The sequence below is a fragment of the Lepidochelys kempii genome, chromosome 1 (genome assembly GCF_965140285.1).
Source record: "Lepidochelys kempii isolate rLepKem1 chromosome 1, rLepKem1.hap1, whole genome shotgun sequence".
Lineage (NCBI taxonomy): Eukaryota > Metazoa > Chordata > Testudines > Cheloniidae > Lepidochelys > Lepidochelys kempii.
In genome coordinates, this window is record NC_136380.1 from 326,969,648 (window position 1) to 326,990,015 (window position 20,368).

Below are 20,368 nucleotides of genomic sequence, written 5' to 3' on the forward strand. Positions count from 1 at the left end.
CAAGGCTACTCGAGGAGCACAGTCATAGAAGGATCTTTTTCTGTTATGTTTGTGTGGATCTATTTTGGCCCTCAGTAAAATAGCTTTCAGGGAGAGTTGGATCACTCAAGGAAAAGAGCACCATTGCATTTATAAACAACTTTTAAAAGTAGGCAAATAAAACATAACTATAGAATGGCAGGAGGAATTGGAGAGGAGGAAACTTGTACTTGGCTTTTTGCTTCCCCAAAGAGAACCTGGGTGGGGAGTGGGAGTGTTTTTGTGGAGTGGACACCCTTCTAAAATGAGGTCTATGAAATAAATAGTGGTATTACAGTCTAAGGTCCCAATTCTGCAAACACTTATACAGGTGATTAACTTTCTACTGCAAGCAGTCCCATTGAAATTAATGGGATTACTCACATTACTAAAGTTAAACATGAGTAAGTGTATGCAGGTTCGGGACCAAATATATTTACTCACATTCTTTCTTCTTAACAGATTGTAGTAGTAGCTTTCTCATTCTTCCTATTAAGCGTTTTAGAGAGAGTGAATGTGTCTCCGAAGGCACTGTATGAACACGATGATACCATCGTACTGGTGCATATAAGAAGCACATACCAGGATGTGTAACAAATCATCTTACTCTGCACAGGAATTAGCATCTTAAAAAAACTGGAGAATTACAAGTCTGGTTGGAAAACAAATGTGACCCTCATGGTTTCTCAGGTAGTGGTAGTAACATCACTAAGGGGGAAAATACTTAACAAAAATATAAAAATGGCAGAGTTAATATTGTTCTGTAGGAAGAGGGCAGGTATAGAAGGGTACTGGGATCAGAGAAAGCAGATTGCCTTGCATTTTGCAATGGAGGAAAGATGCTGCAAGCTTAATGTCATGGAACCAAAGCACATTTAGGTACACGGTTTAGAAAGCAGTTCAGTGAAGACACTGTTTAGATTCCAGTAAGAGATGCTTTTCACAAAGAAAAATATCCAGGTGCACATTTTTCCATCAGCAGGGTTGGACAGTACTCGTTGCTTTTAATAACTACTAATTGCTGCTTTGCTTTGAAGAATGCAGTACACATGCTGAAATATACAAAAGAAAATTACGTTCCAACGGTGTTATAATGGTAGATACAGTATAAGAACCAAAATAGAGCAGAACAGAAAAAGATGCTTAATGAACAACCACTCATGGCATTACTGTGGCTTTGAGAGTAGGCTGTAGGGAATAACAGAACCCTAATTCCCTCTATGATTGCTTGTATTTTGTGTATCAGGCCTTCCTTATCAAGCTGAGATAAGGCAAAATACCTTTTGTGTGTTTGTCCTTTTTATTACCTGACATTGTTGAGAGAGTTTTACAGGGAACAAACTGTCATAGTGAACTTCTGTCAGCCATTTTGCCCTTTCTTCCATGTTTCCCTTCACACATGGAATGCCTTCTCTGAGCAAAGCCAGCTGCTAAAACTGCTATGATCTCCTTCAACCCCTTACATCTAGACCTACTTCTCTTGTGATACCTTTGGGAAATTGCCAACAGATAATTCCAGGTACAAGGTCAGAGAAGATCACTAGCCTTTGAGGAACCCACTGAACTTTCCTGTGTCTCAGCTCACTTGTATAAAATGACATTAACTAGACATAAATCAACATTAACTTCTACTAAAGATTTTTTGATCCAAGAGATGAACATAAATCAAGGTAAACTCATGGTCAATATTTACTTCAAGAAACAATGTAATCTTAGGCTCTGTGATGGGGTGGGACTCGGCACGCTAGCACCCCCTGCTGATCATCCTGCAGATCAGCTCCACAGGTCACTATGCTGACTCCCTGTGGTGTCTCGCCTGTTGTCACTTCTGCTCCAAGGACTGCAGTGTCCTCTTCAGGACACAGCACTCCAGCTGTGCCACACTCGATGCTCCCCCCTTCCATGGAAATTGCAGTCCACTGTCCAGGCACTTCCCTCAGTGGCAACTGCAGCCCAATGTCTGGCTACTTCCTCATTGGCGAGTGTGTGCGTGTGTGTGCGTGAAATCCAAGCCTGCCCACTACTCCAGGTCCTGGCCCAGGGACCTTGTAGATGTTTAGATGGCCGCCACTTGCGTCCCCTCTGACTCCTCAGTAGATTTCCCTGGGCCACTTTCCCGCAGCCCCAGCACTCTTTGCCCTCGCCTCAGGGCCTCAGCTTGCAGATCCCTGCAGCCCACCAGGAACTGCCTTTAGCTCCCCGGGTCTCTCCAGGGTGCTTGCTACCTTCAGCCTGCAAGGCCGCCAGTCCTCATCCCTCCTCAAACTCCAGGGGGTGACTGAAGCGGCTCTGCTTTGCAGCCCTTCTTATATAGGCCAGCCTGGTCCTGATTGGCTACTCCTTGCAACCCCTCTCTTAATTGGCTGCCTCCTGCACAACCTCCCTAGGGCTCTGTTAACCCCTTATGGGCCAGTGTGGAGCAGAGGCCCTATCACAGGCTCTCTCTATGCTATGAGCTAGGGGTGTGATTCCCCTGCTTGTATACACGTACTTGTGCTAACTCTCCTCACACTAGCACACGTGTAAATAGCCGTGCAGCCACGGTAGCACGGATAGCAGCAGGGGAGGCACAGCTTGGCGTTGCTGCCTGTCTATCCACCAGTTTCAGGCTAATGTGTACGCAAGTAGGGGAATTACCCCCCTAGCTTGTCGGGTAGACATAGCCTTATTTTCAGTATTGATAGCACAGTTTGTCATACTTGGGAGCACATATTGTCTTGGCACTGAGCTATTGTGGCTCTGCACATGCTTTCTGGGACACCAACCATTTGGATGTGAAATTATATAAGGAGACGTAACTGTGACCCAACTCCAGAGCCTTTTGACTGCTACAGACCGAAAACTTTGACCCCTCCTTCTTTTTGTGGCCACTTGTTTCCTTGCTAATAGAGTTAGCGAGTTTTTAATTGTTTTTCTTGTTGGATGTTTAAAAAAGTATTTTAGTGTTAGCCTCAGCACCACAGTATGGCCTGGTCAATGCCATTCACTTTGTGTTATCCAGTCAGTATACTCTACAAACAAATAGAAACCTGCACAGTTCAAATCCTGGAGTCAAAGCTACACAAGAAGACAAAGGGAGAAGCTGAATCAGTTCTGAGGTGTCATCAAGTTTCTGCTCAGCACTGAAGTAGAACAGGTACCATGGATCTAATGAGACTTGAGGCTCACACTTGAGTATTCCCAGGTCCAAAACCTCTCTGCCTGACTCTTCAATATCTTAGGTCTCTGTCCCCACACTTCTGTTAATAGATTTTCTGCAAGTCAGTTTTTTAATCCCACCCAGGTTTATTCTGCTCCAAGAGATTAATTTTAGCAAACCACATAGTCCCTACCTACATGGATTCTATCTGAGAATCAGTTTTTAAAAGATATTAATCTTTTGAAATCTGCAACGACGAGCTACCTTTCACATACATTCTCTTAAGAAATCTGGCCCCAGCTACTGCATCAGTGAAGACATCTCCTCCTCAGGTCCAGGTGGCCATTGATGGCTTCTCACTCTCATCTGATTTGGATAATGATTTTCTGAAGGATCCTGGTAAGGAGGAGTCTCAACCCATTATATTTTCCCTATGATGCCAGTGTGGTATCCTCTGTGATTTCACCACCATATAACTTCTGGAGCTGCTGAGATTTCTTTGCATATATGATGGGGGCTCTAGATCTTGAACTTTCCAGGGTCTGTGTATAAAGCCACAAAACTGTGAATCACAGTTGTTTCACTTTTTAGACTTTCTTCAGCAAGGCTAGGTAGCAGTCCAGTTTAATAGATACTGGAACCATTTAAGACCATTTTCAGCCATTAGTGACTATGCCTTTGAAGATCACTATCTCTCTGGCATGATGGAAAAAAATGTCTGAAAGGGACATGTCTCAGTTTTCCTCAGCTGCCAGATATTATTGTGACAGATTATTCTGATATGGGCTCATTTGGATCACTAGAGCCCTGTGCAGATACAAAATTTGTATCGCATCCGATCTGTGATCTGCAAAAACGGTCCGCAAATATAAAGTAGATATCCACGGATTTGCAGGGCTCTATGGATCACCATGCAATTCAAAGCCTGTGGAAGTCAAGGACCTATAAATAGGTTAGAGTTACAGGTAATTAATTATATATTCAAATCTTATATTCCATGAAGTATTTTGGGGAAGTTCTGAATGTATGGCATGTATTATACAGGAGGTGAGACACAATGATTACATTCTGGCCTTCGAATCTGTGAATTAGAGGCAGAACAGTATTTTGCAGACACCATCGCAACCATGGAGTAAAGTGAACTGAAAGAGTGGATCAAAAAGTTGTCAGGCTCTCAATGTATCCCTCCTCTTCCCCTTCATCTACCCAGAAAAAGCAACATCTTGGAAGATGACTTAAATTGGAGAGACAGTGGTCAGCACAAGTGATCGTTCAAGTAATTTTAGTATTCAGAAGTTTGGGTTCTCTTTAAATAGAGCTGCTTTCAATAAGGGAAAATATGACATACCTGTAGTTTCCCTCCCTCAGGATGAGGATTCAAGCTTTTGACTTCTTAGGCTGGAGTCAAGAATTCTTGTATGCCTTTTTATAGCTGTTATAAAGAGTCTTCAGGACTATCAGGCATGACAGAGTTGAGGTAATATAGCTCTAACCTGAGCTTGCCATTTCTGGTTCTCAGAGTTCCTTCCTTGACTTTGGAACTTCCAGTTCATTTTACAGCTCTTCTGGATCTCCCGTCACAAGCTCAGGGCCAGATTATTTATCCAGACCTAAAGCCTCTGAATTTTGTGGCTTGGAATACAGCATGTTGCTGGACATGTGTGAATCACTGACCTACTGTGCAATTCAGTTTACTGATCTTGTGCAATTCAGTTTAATGTTTTTATTGCCTCAGTTTTGCCATCAGTAAAATGTGGCTGACAACATTTCCCTACCTAGAAGAAATTATTTTTTTCTGTAAATCACGTAGGTTACTTGTAGACTGTCAGGATAAATTCATGTGGGGGAGACTGCTTTGCCCAAGGATTGTCTAAATGGATCCAACTTTGTATACAAACATGTATGCCCTTGAAGGTGTTTCTGTGCCTTGAAAGTTTTAGAATACATTATATTATAGATTCATGGTATGAAATCTTGGTCTTGTAGATATTATGAGGAATTTTGCCACTGATTTCAAGAGAGGGTCCTTCATCCAGAGATTTTTAAGGCCTTGAGGGACTATTACGATCATCTAGTCCAGTAGTTCTCAAACTTTTGTATTGGTGACTCCTCTCACACAGCAAGTGTCTGAGTGTGACCCCCCCCCTTATAAATTAAAAACACATTTTTTATATTTAACACTATTATAAATGCTGGAGGCAAAGCAGGTTTTGGGGTGGAGGCTGACAGCTCTCATCCCCCAGGTGATAATCTCGCGACCCCCTAAGGGGTCACGACCCCCAGTTTGAGAACCCCTGATTCAAGTCTGACGTTCATTCGGATCATAAGACATAGATTTTCACTCCGTGATTCCTGTATCTAGATGAACAACTTGTAACTGAACTAGAGTATATTTGTAGAAACATATCCAACTGGATTTAGAGACCTCAAGTGATGATGATTTTATCACATCCCTGGATAATTTGTTCAAGTGGTGAATTACTGTCACTGCTAAAAACGTGCCTTTTATTTCCAGTTTGAACTTTAGTGAATTCAGCTTTCAGCCACTGGATCTTGGAAAGCTAGAGTCCTCCAGATAAAACTGTGTGTCTCAGAAGTGATTGTCTCGGAGAAGCATAAAACTGCTAACTGCAGTTTGATACACACTTTGACACAGCATTACTATCTTGGTTTGAGTTCAGAATCTTGTGTCCAGTGAAGGCGAGCACTCAGCAATCTTTATTTAACTGGTTTTCTTCAGAATCACCTCCTTTAAGGGTTGATGCTGTTAATTAACCTCCCAACAGCAGGGATCTGTGTTGATGATACACAAAGGTGACAGATTTCTTACTTAGTAAATTCAAACTCCAGGAATTACCAGGTAAATTGATAGCATAGATCTACACTCCCTATCTGTTTTCTCCAGTTCTTCAGTCTAAGGCATAGATTCTGATTAAGTACAAAGAAATGGACTAAGGCTTGCTGCTGCTTGTGAAGCCTTGGATATGAATCTTCAGTGTTGCAAGGGAGCATGCTCTCTAGAGCAGCAGTTCTCAACCGGGGGTTTGGGGCATTGTTCCCTCTAATTTTTTACGTCCATGTGTGGAATTAATTTTGTTATATGCACCAGTATGGAGGTGGTGTGTAATTCTCTCTGTTTTAACATTTGAGATTTCATTGTCAAAATTCTAAGATTAAAATAATTATTTCTGAAATAGCTATAAATATGTCTGTTATTTCCTAGGCATTTGAGCTTGCAACTGGAGACTATTTGTTTGAACCACATTCTGGTGAAGACTATTCCAGGGATGAGGGTATGTATCTTCTGAGATGTTTGAACAGTTCACAGTAGTGTTTATCTGTGTACTTGAGTAAACTGTTGATAAACATTGTGTTTTGGTATCAGATTGTAAATTCAGATCTTTTAATTTTAAGTCCCATCTGTAGCATTAAGTGGGCAAGCCCCCTTCATCAGACACATTCATCTTGCTTAACAGCAGCCTGAAGGAGTTAGACTGCTTTCTTGTAAGATTTGCATATGTGTGAAAACCTGACTGAGAAATAACAAGACGTTTTAGCTACAAAAAGCAACACACTTGAGTTTTAATGTATCTTCTGTTTATTAGAGTGACACTGAACTAGGTGTTTACATTTGTGTATATATTGTTTGAAGTAGCTGGTTACTAATTTAAAAAAACCCCACAGAATTAACTCCTGCTTCCATCTATATACCTGTCCATTTCCATGCTTGTGTGCTTGTAATGCCCCTTGCAGCGGTAACATGGGCATCATTCATTGTTCCTAAATGCGACTAAGAATGCCGGAGTTCTGCTGACCCTGGAAACCTGTGCATGGGTTTGCTGCAAACACTGTTGATTTTAAACAATTTCTGATTTTTTACTAATTCCGGTTTCTTTCCTCCTCTTTTTATCCCATCCTTTCCCTGCCCTTCCCACTCCTGTGTCCTTTTTTTCTCTCCTTCATAGACCACATAGCACACATCATAGAGCTGCTAGGCAATATCCCAAGGCACTTTGCTCTATCTGGAAAATATTCTCGGGAATTCTTCAATCGCAGAGGTAGTACCTCTTCTTTTTGAAAGGCGCCGTGATGCAGACAGAAGTGGAATAGCAGTTGCTGGTTGTAACGCATACCAATAAAGAGCATTTTCTCAAGTCATATAACAAAAATCTACCCCTGATATATAAACATTAACAAATTAAAAACAAAAAGCTATGAAGAACTCCTTTTTTTAGTTGCACTAATTTAAAAGGAACAATTGCTGACATATTTTAAATCACTTTATTGGTAAAATCTTATCTTTAAAGACTGCAGTTCAGTGATTTTGGATGAAGAAGTTTTGGTGGAAGTGCCCTTACATTTTTTTACCAGGATCAATCTATTTCTGTCTGTACCGGGCCAGTGTTAGTGTGTGCATGCAGTGTACTGATTAAACTGTTGTATGTTTCTGTTTTGCTGGCAATGTTCTCCAATGCAGATCACATAGCATTGATCATTGAACTGCTGGGAAAAATCCCTCGAAAATACGCTATGTTGGGGAAATATTCCAAGGAGTTTTTCACCAAAAAAGGTAACGGTATTTATGCAACACTAATTTAAAGCATAGTACTATCCAAAAGGAGAAATTGTACGTTCATTTATGATTACTGAAGAAATATATCAATTTAAGGGAGGACACCATGTTAAAGAAGAGTCCTGATAAATGTGAACTCACCATTCTTTGAGGAGCAGGAAGTTGCAGAATAAAAACCGTTTCCCTGTATCATTTATATTAAATGGTGTACTCAACAAAGTTGTGGATGTTAAGTAAAATGTCTATGAAACCCTATTTAACTGCTTAAATATGTGCAGTGTATCAAATACGACCTAATGTTCAATCCATTTCAGTTGATGTCTTATATGAAGGAACTGTCAGGGAATATACACTTTTTGGCACCATTGAAAGGAGTTAAAATACTTTCTGGAAAATATTAGTTATTTGGTTTTCATCTTATTTAGTGTTCAAGCAAACCCTCTTTATATGGGTCAAACTGAGGGATGGGATAAGTGAACACTCAACACAGAGATCATGTATCCTGCCATTATCTTACCATTTGTGTTTAGACTGAGTGCAGAAAAGATAATTGTGTGACATAAGGGTGGGTACAGCTTCCATCCTCTGTCTGGATAGTGCTGTCTCATTTTAAGTATCACAGGACATTTAAAACAAATTTTTACCCTGTGTGTTGTGTGGCACAGGGCAAAAAATGTTTTTAATGTAATGTGTCATTCCCTTGATTCCATTAACTTTTTGTCTTTGATTAGGTTAGTAGAATTAACTAATGTAAGTTACTTTTTAAAATTTGTGGTAATGTGGGTGAATCATTCTGTTGTCAAGTTGCAGTATCTCCTGTGTCCCTTGATATTTTCTCTTCTCATTCAGTTCACCATATTCTTTTTATTATTTATGAAAAAAAAGGGTAATCTTCTACTTGTCTAAAATTTAAGTTAATACTAATAGATATTCTTAAATGCTCTCTTCAGCAGGCCATGGAAAACACCAGCTTAGAATAGCACTTATAATGGCAGAGCATTACTTCAGACTTCATAATTAAATTCATGGTGGAAAGTGGTGATGTTTGGTGGTTAAGCAGCAGTAGGGACTGCTGGGTTCTATTCCCAAATCCAGCACTGATTCACTGTGGTGGTGAGTTTAAATGCACACATAAACTGCCATTTTAGTTATTGCTCTCTTCGTAAGGATTGTGATGAAGGTCATGTTGGCTGAAATACCAGTTTAGCACAGATTGACCAGCTTAATGACCAGAAGGCATTAAAACCTTAAAACTACCTAGAAATTGTCATTAATTGAAGTTGTCTGTGGTGTACAAAAGAGGAAACTTTACTATTCAGGACATTTTAATCCTTTGGGGCACTTTGTAAGCGTAATATAATGTGGAAAAAGGAATTCATTTACTTCTAATGATTGTCTCATTCTCCTTTGTTAGTCCCCCCTGCAGATTTCCACTTTGGCAGAGTTGTGTTCAGTGAGGCCATGCACAGTGCCCCCTGGTGGATCTGAACTTTTAGTGCAGGAGTAGATAAGGAATCAACCATCACTTCCTTTCCCAGCCCAGGTTTCAAAGTGGTAGCCATGTTAGTCTGTATCAGCAAAAACAACGAGGAGTCCTTGTGGCACCTTAGAGACTAACAAATTTACTTGGGCTAAACCCCACTTCATCAGGTGCATGGAGTGGAAATGAAGTGGGTTTTAGCCCACGAAAGCTTATGCCCAAATAAATTTGTTAGTCTCTAAGGTGCCACAAGGACTCCTCGTTGTTTCTCCCAGCACAGTCAGCTGTGTTAAAATTCTTTCTTACTCGTTCTCCTTTCAAATAGTTAATTGGCTTGTTACTTTTTTTTTTTTTTTTAAATATTGATGTTAAAACTAAAGTCCTATAGAGTCCTATAGCCCTTAGTCCTATAGAGAAGTGTTCTGGTGGCCTTTTTGTAGGAACCGTTTATTTGTGATTTGTTCTTCTCTATTAAGTTGTTCATTACCAACTGATGATTTGGATCATATCAGTTAGTATTGTTCATTGTCATGGCTGATCCTGGCAGGAAACTGGGTTTCAAACACTACTCCAGCAGTGTAAGGTGGATAAAAGTAATTATTTACTTCTATTTTTTAATTTAAATCATTATATTTTTAATTTAAATCTGTTTAAATTTAAATCAGAATTTTTATTTACATGTTAATTCTTTACATTATTCCCAGTGCTAAACTGGATGTATGCACTTGTTACTTTAATTAGTTTTCAAATAAGAATTTCAGATTTTACATAGATTTTTTTCTACTAAGAAGTTTTCACACTTAAAATGTTCAGGCTGAAAAATATAAGTCCCAAGCTTCATGAACACCCTTACTGTGAGAATAGATGAACCCATATACAAGACTGATAAACAAATAGCCACACCATAGAAACTACAAACTATGATGTATGAGCAGTCAGTGGGGTTTGTGCACCTGAGTCACTTAGGTGCTTGTGAAAATTTCACACTTACCTAAATGTGGGCTTAGAAGTCCAATTTTAGCCTCCTGTTTTTAAAAATATCCTCTGTATATCAAAAAACACAACTGTAGCCTCTGTTGCTGCAAACAATTATGCACAAATTTAACTTTAAGCACTGGAGTAGTCTCATTGAAGTCAATGGCACTGTTGACGTGAATAAAGTTTATTAGTTTGTATTTTCAGGCTCAAGGCCTTAATTTTCAATATTTCGATTTTTTACAGTTTTGTAAAATTCAGACAAGATACCTTTGCAATAGTATAATTAAAACAAAAACAAAAACAACAACCCCCAAAACCAGCATTTATAATTTGGTTCATTGTCAGTTTAAACTAAAGTCCCAATAGCCCAGATCAAATTTAGGTTTATAAAGCCTCAACCGGATTTAAATCAATTACAAAAATCAAGTGATGTAAAGCAATGATTTAGATCACTCTGCCCTGCAGCTGTGGCTCCAATCTTTATACTGACTCCCTCGAGTGCCATTTGTGTCCTTTACCACTCAAAAAAGGCCCAAGCTACTTGTTATGGAAGAGACATTGAAAGCCCAGAATGTCTGTTCCCTTCTCTATGTCAAATACTATGGTAGAACTGATCCCCCTAGAGTGGGACTGCCTCACCTCTAAATGTTGTGAATAAGTCTAGCCAGTCAATTAGAGCAGAGGGCTCTGTTGAAGCACACACTGGTTGGAAAGTCATTCACAGCAGAAGGCTGTGAAGATGGTTGTGGGAGAAGAGCTGCATTTAAGGATTGAATTTAAAGGGGCCTTTTGTTTCAACTGTCAACTAGACTGAAGAAAAGAAAACATGCTTACAAACTGTCTGTCATTGGCCAGAAAGCATCAGAGGAGCTAGGGTGTTGGAATTTTTAATGATATTTGAAATTATTAATATGGGAAACCATCAAACATTAATTAACCATAAATTATGTTATTAAAGCCAGAGGCCAAATGGTATTTATATAATTGCCATAAACATGCTTTAAAAGCCTACGTAATAAGCAATTTACTACATCCAAAGAGCAACAAAACATTTTTAAGCATTTGATCAAGATACTTGCAACTGGGCTAAACCCAGGGGCTAGACCCATATTGGTTGGCTCCAGTGTGGTCAGGTAGGTATTAGCAATGAACCCTTTAAAAAACAAATAATGTCATTGCCAATTATTGACTTCAACTAAAATCTAGTTTGAGACAATTCACCCCTATTTTCAGTCTTAATCCAGATAAGATTTACAGCCTCCTTTCTTCCCAAGGCCTTTTCTTGTTGCTGACCAACGGCACCGTGGGAAGGTTTGCGCTTGTTTCTTTAAAATCAGTTTTTAGGACATAAGAACAGCCATACCAGAACAGACCAATGGTCCATCTATCCCAGTATCTTGTCTTTCAATAATGCAGGTGCTTCAGAGGGAATGAACAGAACAGGTATCATCAGGAGATCCATCCCCTGTCACCCATTCCCAGTTTCTGGAAAACAGAGGCTAGGGACACTTCAGAACATAGTTTTGAGTCCCAGCAAATAGCCATTGATGGACCTATCCTCCATGAACTTATCTAGTTCTTTTTTTAATACTGTTATCGTCTTGGCCTTCACAACATCTTCTGGTAAAAAGTTCCACAGGTTGACTATGCGTTGTGTGAAGAAAGACTTCCTTTTGTTTGTTTTAAACCTGCTGCCTATTAATTTCATTTGGTACCCCTAGTTACTATGTTATGAGAAGGATTAAACACTTCCTTATTTATTTTCTCCGCACCAGTCATGATTTTATAGACCTCTGTCATATCCCCCCTAGTCATCTCTTTTCCTAGCTGCAAAGTCCAAGTCTTATTAATCTCTCCTCATATGGAAGCTGTTCCATACCCCAGTCATCTTTGTTGTCCTTTTCTGAACCTTTTCCAGTTCCAATATATCTTTTTTGAGATGGGGGGTGACTACATCTACATGCAGTATTCAAGATGTGGGTGCACTATAGATTTATATAGAGACAATATGATATTTTCTGTTTTATCTATCCCTTTCCTAATGGTTCCCAACATTCTGTTAGCTTTTTTGACTGCCACTGCACATTGAGTGGATATTTTCAGAGAACTATCCACAATGACTCCAAGATCTCTTTCTTCAGTGGTAACAGCTAATTTAGACCCCATCATTTTATATGTGTAGTTGGGATTATGTTTTCCAATGTGCATTACTTTGTATTTATCAACATTGAACTTCGTCTGCCATTTTGTTATCCAGTCACCTAGTTTTGCAAGGTCCCTTTGTAACTCTTTGCAGTATGCTTTGGACTTAACTGTCTTGAGTAGTTTTGTATCATCTGCAAATTTTGCCTCCTCACTGTTTACCCCTTTTTCCAGATCATTTATGAATATGTTGAACAGTACTGATCTGAGTATACACCCCTGATGGGCACCACTATTTACCTCTCTCCATTCTGAAAACTGACCATTTATTATCATAGAATCCTAGACTATCAGGGTTGGAAGGGACCTCAGGAGGTCACAGAGTCCAACCCCCTGCTCAAAGCAGGACCAATCCCCAATTTTTGTCCCAGATCCCTAAATGGCCCCTTCAAGGATTGAATTCACAACCCTGGGTTTAGCAGGCCAATGCTCAAACCACTGAGCTATCCCTCCCCCTATTCCTACCCTTTGTTTCCTATCTTTTAACCAGTTACTGATCCATGAGGGGACCTTCCCTCTTATCCCATGACAACTTATATTGCTTAAGAGCCTTTGGTGAGGGACCTTGTCAGAGGCTTTCTGAAAATCTAAGTACACTATATCCACTGGATCCCCCTTGTCCACATGCTTGTTGACCCCCTCTAGTAGATTGGTGAGGCATGATTTCCCTTTACAAAAACCATGTTGACTCTTCCCCAACAAATCATGTTCATCTATGTGTCTGATAATTCTGTTCTTTACTATCGTTTCAACCAATTAGCCTGGTACTGAAGTTAGGCTTACCAGCCTGTAATTGCCTGAATCACCTCTGGAGCCTTTTTTAAAAATAGGTGTTACATTAGCTATCCTCCAGTCATGGTACAGAAGCTGATTTAAATGATAGATCGCATACCACAGTTAGTAGTTCTGCAATTTCACACTTTGAGTTCCTTCAGAACTCTTGGGTGAATATCATCTGGTCCTGGTGACTTATTACTGTTTAATTAATCAGTTTGTTCCAAAACCTACTCTAACGATACCTCAATCTGAGACAATTCCTCACATTTGTCACTTAACATGAATGACTCAGGTTTGGGAATCTCCCTCACATTCTCAGCTGTGAAGACTGGTGCAAAGAATTCATTTAGTTTCTCCACAATGGCCTTATCTTTCTTGAGTACTCCTTTAGCATCTCGATTCTCCAGTGGCCCCACTGTTTTTTTAGTAGGCTTCCTGCTTTTGATGTACTTAAAAAAAAAAAAATCTGTTACTTTTTGAGTCTTTGGCTAGCTGTTCTTCAAATTCTTTTTTGGCCTTCCTAATTATATTTTTACACTTCACTTGCCGGAGTTTATGCTCCTTTCTATTTTCCTCACTATGATTTAATTTCCACGTTTTAAAGGATGCTTTTTTGCCTCTAACTGCTTCTTTTACTTTGTTTAGCTAAAGTGGCACTTTTTTGGTCCTCTTACTATGTTTTTTAATTTGGGGTGTACATTTAAATTGAACCTCTACTGTGGTATCTTCAAAAAATTTCCATGCAGCTTACAGGGATTTTACTTTTGGTGCTGTACCTTTTAATTTCTGTTTAACTAACTTCCTCATTTTTGTGTAGTTCCCCTTTCTGAAATTAAATGCTACCAGGTTGGGCTGCTTTGGTGTTTCCCGCTGCTCCCCACAGGGAAGTAAAATTTTATTATTGGTCACTATTACGAAGGGGCTCAGCCATATTCACCTCTTGGAAAAGATCCTGTACTCCACTTGAGAGGCAATTCTTGATTTACTCCCTTCTTGTGGATTCCAAGACTAGCTGCTCTAAGAAGCAGTCATTTAAGGCAGTGGTTCTCAAACTGTGGGTTGGGACCCCAAAGTGGGTCATCACCAGGGCTAGCTTAGACTTGCTGGTGTTTGAGGCCAAAGCCTGAGACCCACCACCCGGTGCCAAAGGCCAAGGGCTTCAGCCTGGAATGGCGGGACTCAGGTTACAGGCTCCCTGTCTGGGGCTGAAGCCCTTGGGCTTCTGCTTTGTTCCCCCTCCCCCGGGCAGTGGGACTCGGGCTTTGCTACCCCCACCTCCCCAGGGTGGTGGAGCTTGGGCGGGCTCAGGCTTAGGCTTCAGTCCCCTTGCCTGGGATCATGTAGTAATTTGTGTTATCAGAAGGGAGGCGCGGTGCAATGAAGTTTGAGAACCCCTGATTTAAGGTGTCAAGAAAGTTTATCTTTGCATCCTGTCCTGAGGTGACATATACCCAGTCAATATGGGGTTGAAATCCCTCTTTATTATTGATTTATTTTTTATTTTTATAGCCTCTCTAATCTCCCAGAGCATTTCACAGTCACTATCACCATCCTGGTCAGGTGGTCGGTAGTATATCCTACTGGTATATTCTTATTATTCAAGCATAGAATTATGTCCATAGAGATTCTGGGGTACAGTTTGGTTTATTTAACCTTTTTAATTCATTTGACTCTACGCTTTCCTTCACCTATATTGCTACTTCCCCACCAGTACGACCTATTCTGGCCTTCCAATATATTTTGTACCCTGGTATTATTGTGTCCCATTGATTATCCTCATTCCACCAAGTTTCTGTGATACCTATTATATCAATATCCTCATTTAATATGAGGCACTTAAGTTCACCCATCTTAGTATTTAGACTTCTAGCATTTGTATATAAGCACTTTAAAAAAATCACTTTTTAGTTGTCTGCCATTATGTGGTGTAATTGAATGGGTCTCTCTTTCATTTGACTGTTTCTTGTCAGATCCTACCCATATTTTATCATCTGCCATCCTCTCCTCCTCACTAGGATATAGAGAAAGTCTATGAATAGATACCCCCCTAAGGGATGTCTCTGTCAGAACCACATGCTATTCTGCACCGGTTGGTTTTCCCCCAGCCCTTAGCTTAAAAACTGCTCTATGACCTTTTTAATGTTATTTGCCCACAATCCAGTTCCATTTTGGTTTAGGTGGAGCCCATCCTTCCTGTATAGCAGAGTTCCCCAAAGTGTGTTGTGTGCCCTCTAGGGGAGCGTCCCCCAGGTCCTCTCTGCCCCCAGCCATGTTCCTGGATCCTGGCCGCTCACCTGGCCCCATCCCCAGTCTCGGTGCGGTTTCACTCCTGGCCCCGTGCCAGGCCCCAGCCTCGGTTGCTGGCCATGGCTCTGTTCCCAAGGCTGGGAGAAATGCCGGGAGCAGAGCTGCACCTGGCCGTGGGCCCAGCTGCCAGCCTCCACAACGGCTTGGCCGTGGCTCTGCTCCTGCCCCCAGCTGTAGCCCCAGCCATCAGCCCCCTTACTCCTGTCCACAACCCCACTCCATCCTGAGCCATGGCCTGCTCCTGGCCTGGGGGGGTGGGGGTGGGCCAGAGTAGGGGGGGGGCATGACTCTCAAAAGTTTGGGGACTGCTGCTTAGGCTCCACCTGTCTCAAAAGATTCCCCAGTTCCTAATAAATCTTAACCCCTCCTTTCTACACCATTGTCTCATCCATGCATTGAGACTCTGCAGTTCTGCCTGTCTAACTGGCCCTGCATGTGGAACTGGAAGCATTTCAGAGAATGCTACCATGGAGATCCTGGACTTAAATCTCTTACCTAGCAGTCTAAATTTGGCCTCCAAGACCTCTCTCCCATCTTCCCTATGTCATTTGTACTTACATGTACCATGACTAGTAGCTCCTCCCCAGCACTACACATAAGTCTTTGTAGATGTCTCAAGAGATTCGCACCTGGGAGGCAAGTCACCATGTGGTTCTCCTGGTCATTGCAGACCCAGCAATCTGTGTTTCTAATGATTGAATTCCCCATTGCTATTACTTGATTTTTATTTTCTTTGTCTTGTTGTTGCAGCTCTAACCATACATCCTTCCCACACTGCGAGTAATAGTAACCCTGCTTATTATTCTCACAGCGTTCTTTTGCTTGCTGATTGGGGCCTTTTCCTTACTAGCCACAAACCATAAAGCAACCATTATTTTCTTAACCAAGCTTAAAATAATGTTAATTCTTTTAATTTCATAGCCATCTCTACATTCTCCACCTTAAAACCCTACATGCTATGTGGGTTTTACATTAAGAATTTAAACATTCTTCTACGATTTTGCAACATCAAATACAAAATCAAAATTACAGTTACCACAATCACATAGAGAACTACCAAAGCTTTGAATCACAGTCCTCACCATGGGTGTAATCCCATGTCATGTGCTTCTGTCCACCAGGAGAAGTTAGTTAACTCCTGCATTCTCTGTTCTTGGCTATTAAGCTTTTAAAATCCAGGCTCAAAGGACGAATACAATGCCAAGACTTGGATACTGCTTTTAAAGCATACTCCTATAATCTGAATTCAGCCTGTAATTTAGTTATATTATGAAAAATGGGTTTGGGAAGTAAGGTCTTTCCATTTATCACTGCAGTGAATCTTGGCCAATGAAAATAACAGTTTTTGGGTCCATATCAAAAATGGTTACTTTTAGCCACAACCCAACATTTATCTTTGCCAGCATGAGCAGTTTTGACTTTACCAGTTCCCCAGTATCTGTACTGTGCTGTTTGGAGATTGCTTTAGGTGTCCCCCAAGTGCAAGCAATAGGACAAGTCTGGAGCTTTCCATACCGTGTCATTAGTTTGCAACAGTATCTGAGGAGGAGAAACAAACTCTTTTAAAATCTTATTTCTTCCAGTACTTCTACTGTTAATACTCTGACAATGGTTTCAGTGACCTGGGATGGATAGCATAAGTGGCATAAGGACCCCTGTGTCTATTCCACAATTAACATGATGGTATTGGACCCTTGTGAGGGTTTTGTTTTGTTTTGTTTTACACCGATCAGTATGATCTCTGCCATACCAAGTTTTCAATTTCTCTGTGGTGATAAAAGTGGGAAATTTACCTTTCTCTATATCTGTGCGGTGCCTTGATTTTGTGTAGTGCATACTCTCCATACACAGAACATGGTATGGCCCCTGCTATTGCGCTGCTTCGATGATATTCATTGGTTTGGTTAACTATTTCCTTTACTTTATGCTGTACTTCCTTAAGCAAATTAATTATATATGCATATTATATACATTCAAAAGTTCTTAATTAATGAGTTCTTTGCTTTGCTCATTCATTGGGCTCAATACAGCTGCAGCCAGCTTGTGCTGGAATGCTTAGTCGTGTTCCCACCAGGTCTCTGTGTCTGCCTGGTTTCAGATTGATGCTCTGGCTTCAAACGATCCTGGTACATAACTGGTGGATAGGCCCCGCTGGCTTCACCTTTGAATTGATTCAGGTGCCTTTACCTCTGCTTTTTTTTTAACAAGATCTTTCCCATAATCATTTGCCATAAAATTGGACAAACTGTTGCGGGCATATTCCTTTTGACAAATGCAGTGAAATCAAATTAAACAGTTATATTTATAAACTGAACATCATGGTACAGCACTTCTTTAAGGAGCCTTAATATCAATTCATCACTGGATCCTGCCTCCATCTTGGGGCATTCTCAGTTTGTTTGTTTTTTCAATTTATGGTATTTGTTCCATCCTTAGTTCTACCTTCCCTAATTCTCTAAAGGGTATATATTAATAAGTCCTTGTTTGATTAAATTTTACAGGAAACACAAAACATGTACTATACCCCTTATACCTAGTATACACAAATGGAAAGTTCAAGGTAGCATTCCCAAAATAGGGATTGGTGCTGTGATTGTCAGTTCTTACACAATCACCTTGTTTTTACTTGTCCTCAGGTCACTTGCAGAATTGTATGTGATATCCAGTAGCATTGTTTATTTCACACCATAACTGAATTGGACTTTCAGCTGTCATTTCAATATATCCTGAGATTGGGATTGTTGTTTCTGCGTTTTATTGAGTCACGTTCTCCAGGCACAATCACACCTGCCTCTGTACACTACCAACAGCCTGCAAAACAAAACACAAGTTCTGATGCTCCCTTAGTGGGAACCCCTAAACAGTTTTAACTGAGTAGCATGTAGCCATCAATCCTTGCTTTTAGGTCCTGATTCTATCCATACTAGATACATTGCAGCACTGGCTATTTGTATTATATAGTAAGGGCCTCCCCACCTTGATGCTGGAAACAGAGTTATCTGGGATTAAATGCTTCATGATTGCTGTTTTTCTTGCTCGCTTCCTCATGTCTGGAATGAGCTTTTACTTTTACATATACCGCTGAATTACCCAGTTTAGTTGCTCATTTCCATACATAGCACAAAAGGGCTTGATAGCGTAAAGGCTTGTTATCTGCATTGGAAAATAAATTCATACTCCACCAGGGGAGGAATGTTAAGGCATCACAGATCTTTTGAGAGTCTGAGCATATTATACCAGCCAGTACTTGTCCTTTTTTACAGAGTGATAATGCCTCCGCAGCAGCAGCCAATTCCACATACAGTGCTGAGTGTGTACTACATCTGCACTGCACAGGTTCAGCCTAAACCGAGGGAGCCCAAATTGCAAATTCTGTGACTGGGGTCCCTTTTTTGGATGACCCATCAACATGCATTGTCAGAACCTCGAGGTGCAGCCTTTCAGAATTTAAATATAGTACTGCATGTGATGTGTTGTCACCTCTGGGGTGCAGTCTGGGAGCTGTGGGAACTGCTGTGTTCCCTAACCTCCCCAGCTGGGCAGGCTTCACTCCCCACACAAGGAAACACCTGAGGAACAAAGACTGAACCGGGGGAAGTGCTGGAGGGATTTCTAGCCTGTGTATGGAAACTTGGAGGACTGCTTGTATCATCAGTCAGGGTGAGAAATTGCTAATTCATGTCCAATTTATCTAGTATGTTAGGTTTAGTTTGCGTTTTTGTTTATTTGCTAGATAATCTGCTTTGATCTGTTTGCTATCTTAAAATCTAGCTTTTGGTAGTTAATAAACTTGTTTGTGTTACCATAACCAGTCACTGCGCCACACTACATGTTATAATAGGGGTGAGGGCCACTTTTCCAGGACACTCATGTGGAGTAACTCAATTAACAGTTCTGCAGGCAAAGGTGAGGGTTATGTCAGAGGACAGACTTCGATTTGGTGCTCTTCCAGTGGCAAGGACCACTGTGTCAGTCTAGGACTAGACACTGTACCATCTTTGATTGACCCAGACAAAAAGATACTTTAACGGAGTATGAGCAGTGAACAGTTTTGTGTGTCCTAACCCTATCAGATATCTAAAATGTGTCAAAACATGTTTTTCACAGGGGCTGTGCTGATTTTCAACTCAATTCAGTACCCTGTAAACATAAGCAATAGGTTCTTTTTTTCCCCCGTGATGATAGTCCTGAGTTAACACAGCTGAAATGGCTGCGTCCCTGGTTGCTAAAAGCAATCCAAAAGGTTTTGTATAATCTGGTGTGAAGAACTGGAGTTTGTGTTAAAACCTCTTTAGACTGCTTGGGTATGCTGGATGTGTCAATTCCCACCTACCTTTTCAGGAGCTAGTACAGGGGTGCAGCGATTGCTTCATAGTCAGAGATGAAGTCTTGACAAAATCCTGTCATACCCAGTGGGGGATAGCAGTGCGGTTTCTGAGGTAGAGAAGGGCAGCTCCAAAATCACTTAACTTTTTATTTGTCAGGAGCTTGCTGGCCAGGGTTAGTCCCAGGGACTGCAGGGTTAGTCCCAGGAAGGAAACCACCTGCAAACAAGGTTTACAGTGCTTTTAAATGGCTTTCCCTGTCAGCAGTATGCATCAGAATATCATCTACGTATAGCACATCATTAATAGATTTAACCCAAAGCAATTAGTTGTATTTGTTTACAACCTAGGGCATTTCAATCTATTCTACAATTACTTAGTTTTAATACAGTTATTTTTTCCATTTACAAAACATCACCAAATAGATTTTCATTCCCTAATAACATTGACTTTACATCACAATTAATCATAACTTTTGGATAAGATTTTTAATGGTTCCATTTCTTATATTCCCTGATCTTGATGCTGGGTTGGTTTCTGCTTCCAAAACGCACAGCCATCTGAAGAAG

At 40.6% G+C, this 20,368-nt stretch overlaps 1 protein-coding gene across 15 annotated transcripts in view; it reads left to right on the top strand.

Annotated features, from left to right (window-relative positions):
* Positions 1-20,368, top strand: part of SRPK2 (SRSF protein kinase 2) — a 310,148-nt gene that overhangs the window by 278,311 nt on the left and 11,469 nt on the right. For 12 of the 15 annotated variants that reach the window (XM_073328503.2, XM_073328508.2, XM_073328505.2 and 9 more), the window contains 3 exons: positions 6,381-6,450; positions 7,123-7,215; positions 7,635-7,727. In XM_073328503.2, coding sequence (XP_073184604.1) covers positions 6,381-6,450; positions 7,123-7,215; positions 7,635-7,727 — 256 coding nt within the window. The remainder of the gene's footprint in view (positions 1-6,380; positions 6,451-7,122; positions 7,216-7,634; positions 7,728-20,368) is intronic. The other 3 variants (XM_078851153.1, XM_078851156.1, XM_078851154.1) reach the window with 2 other exon arrangements.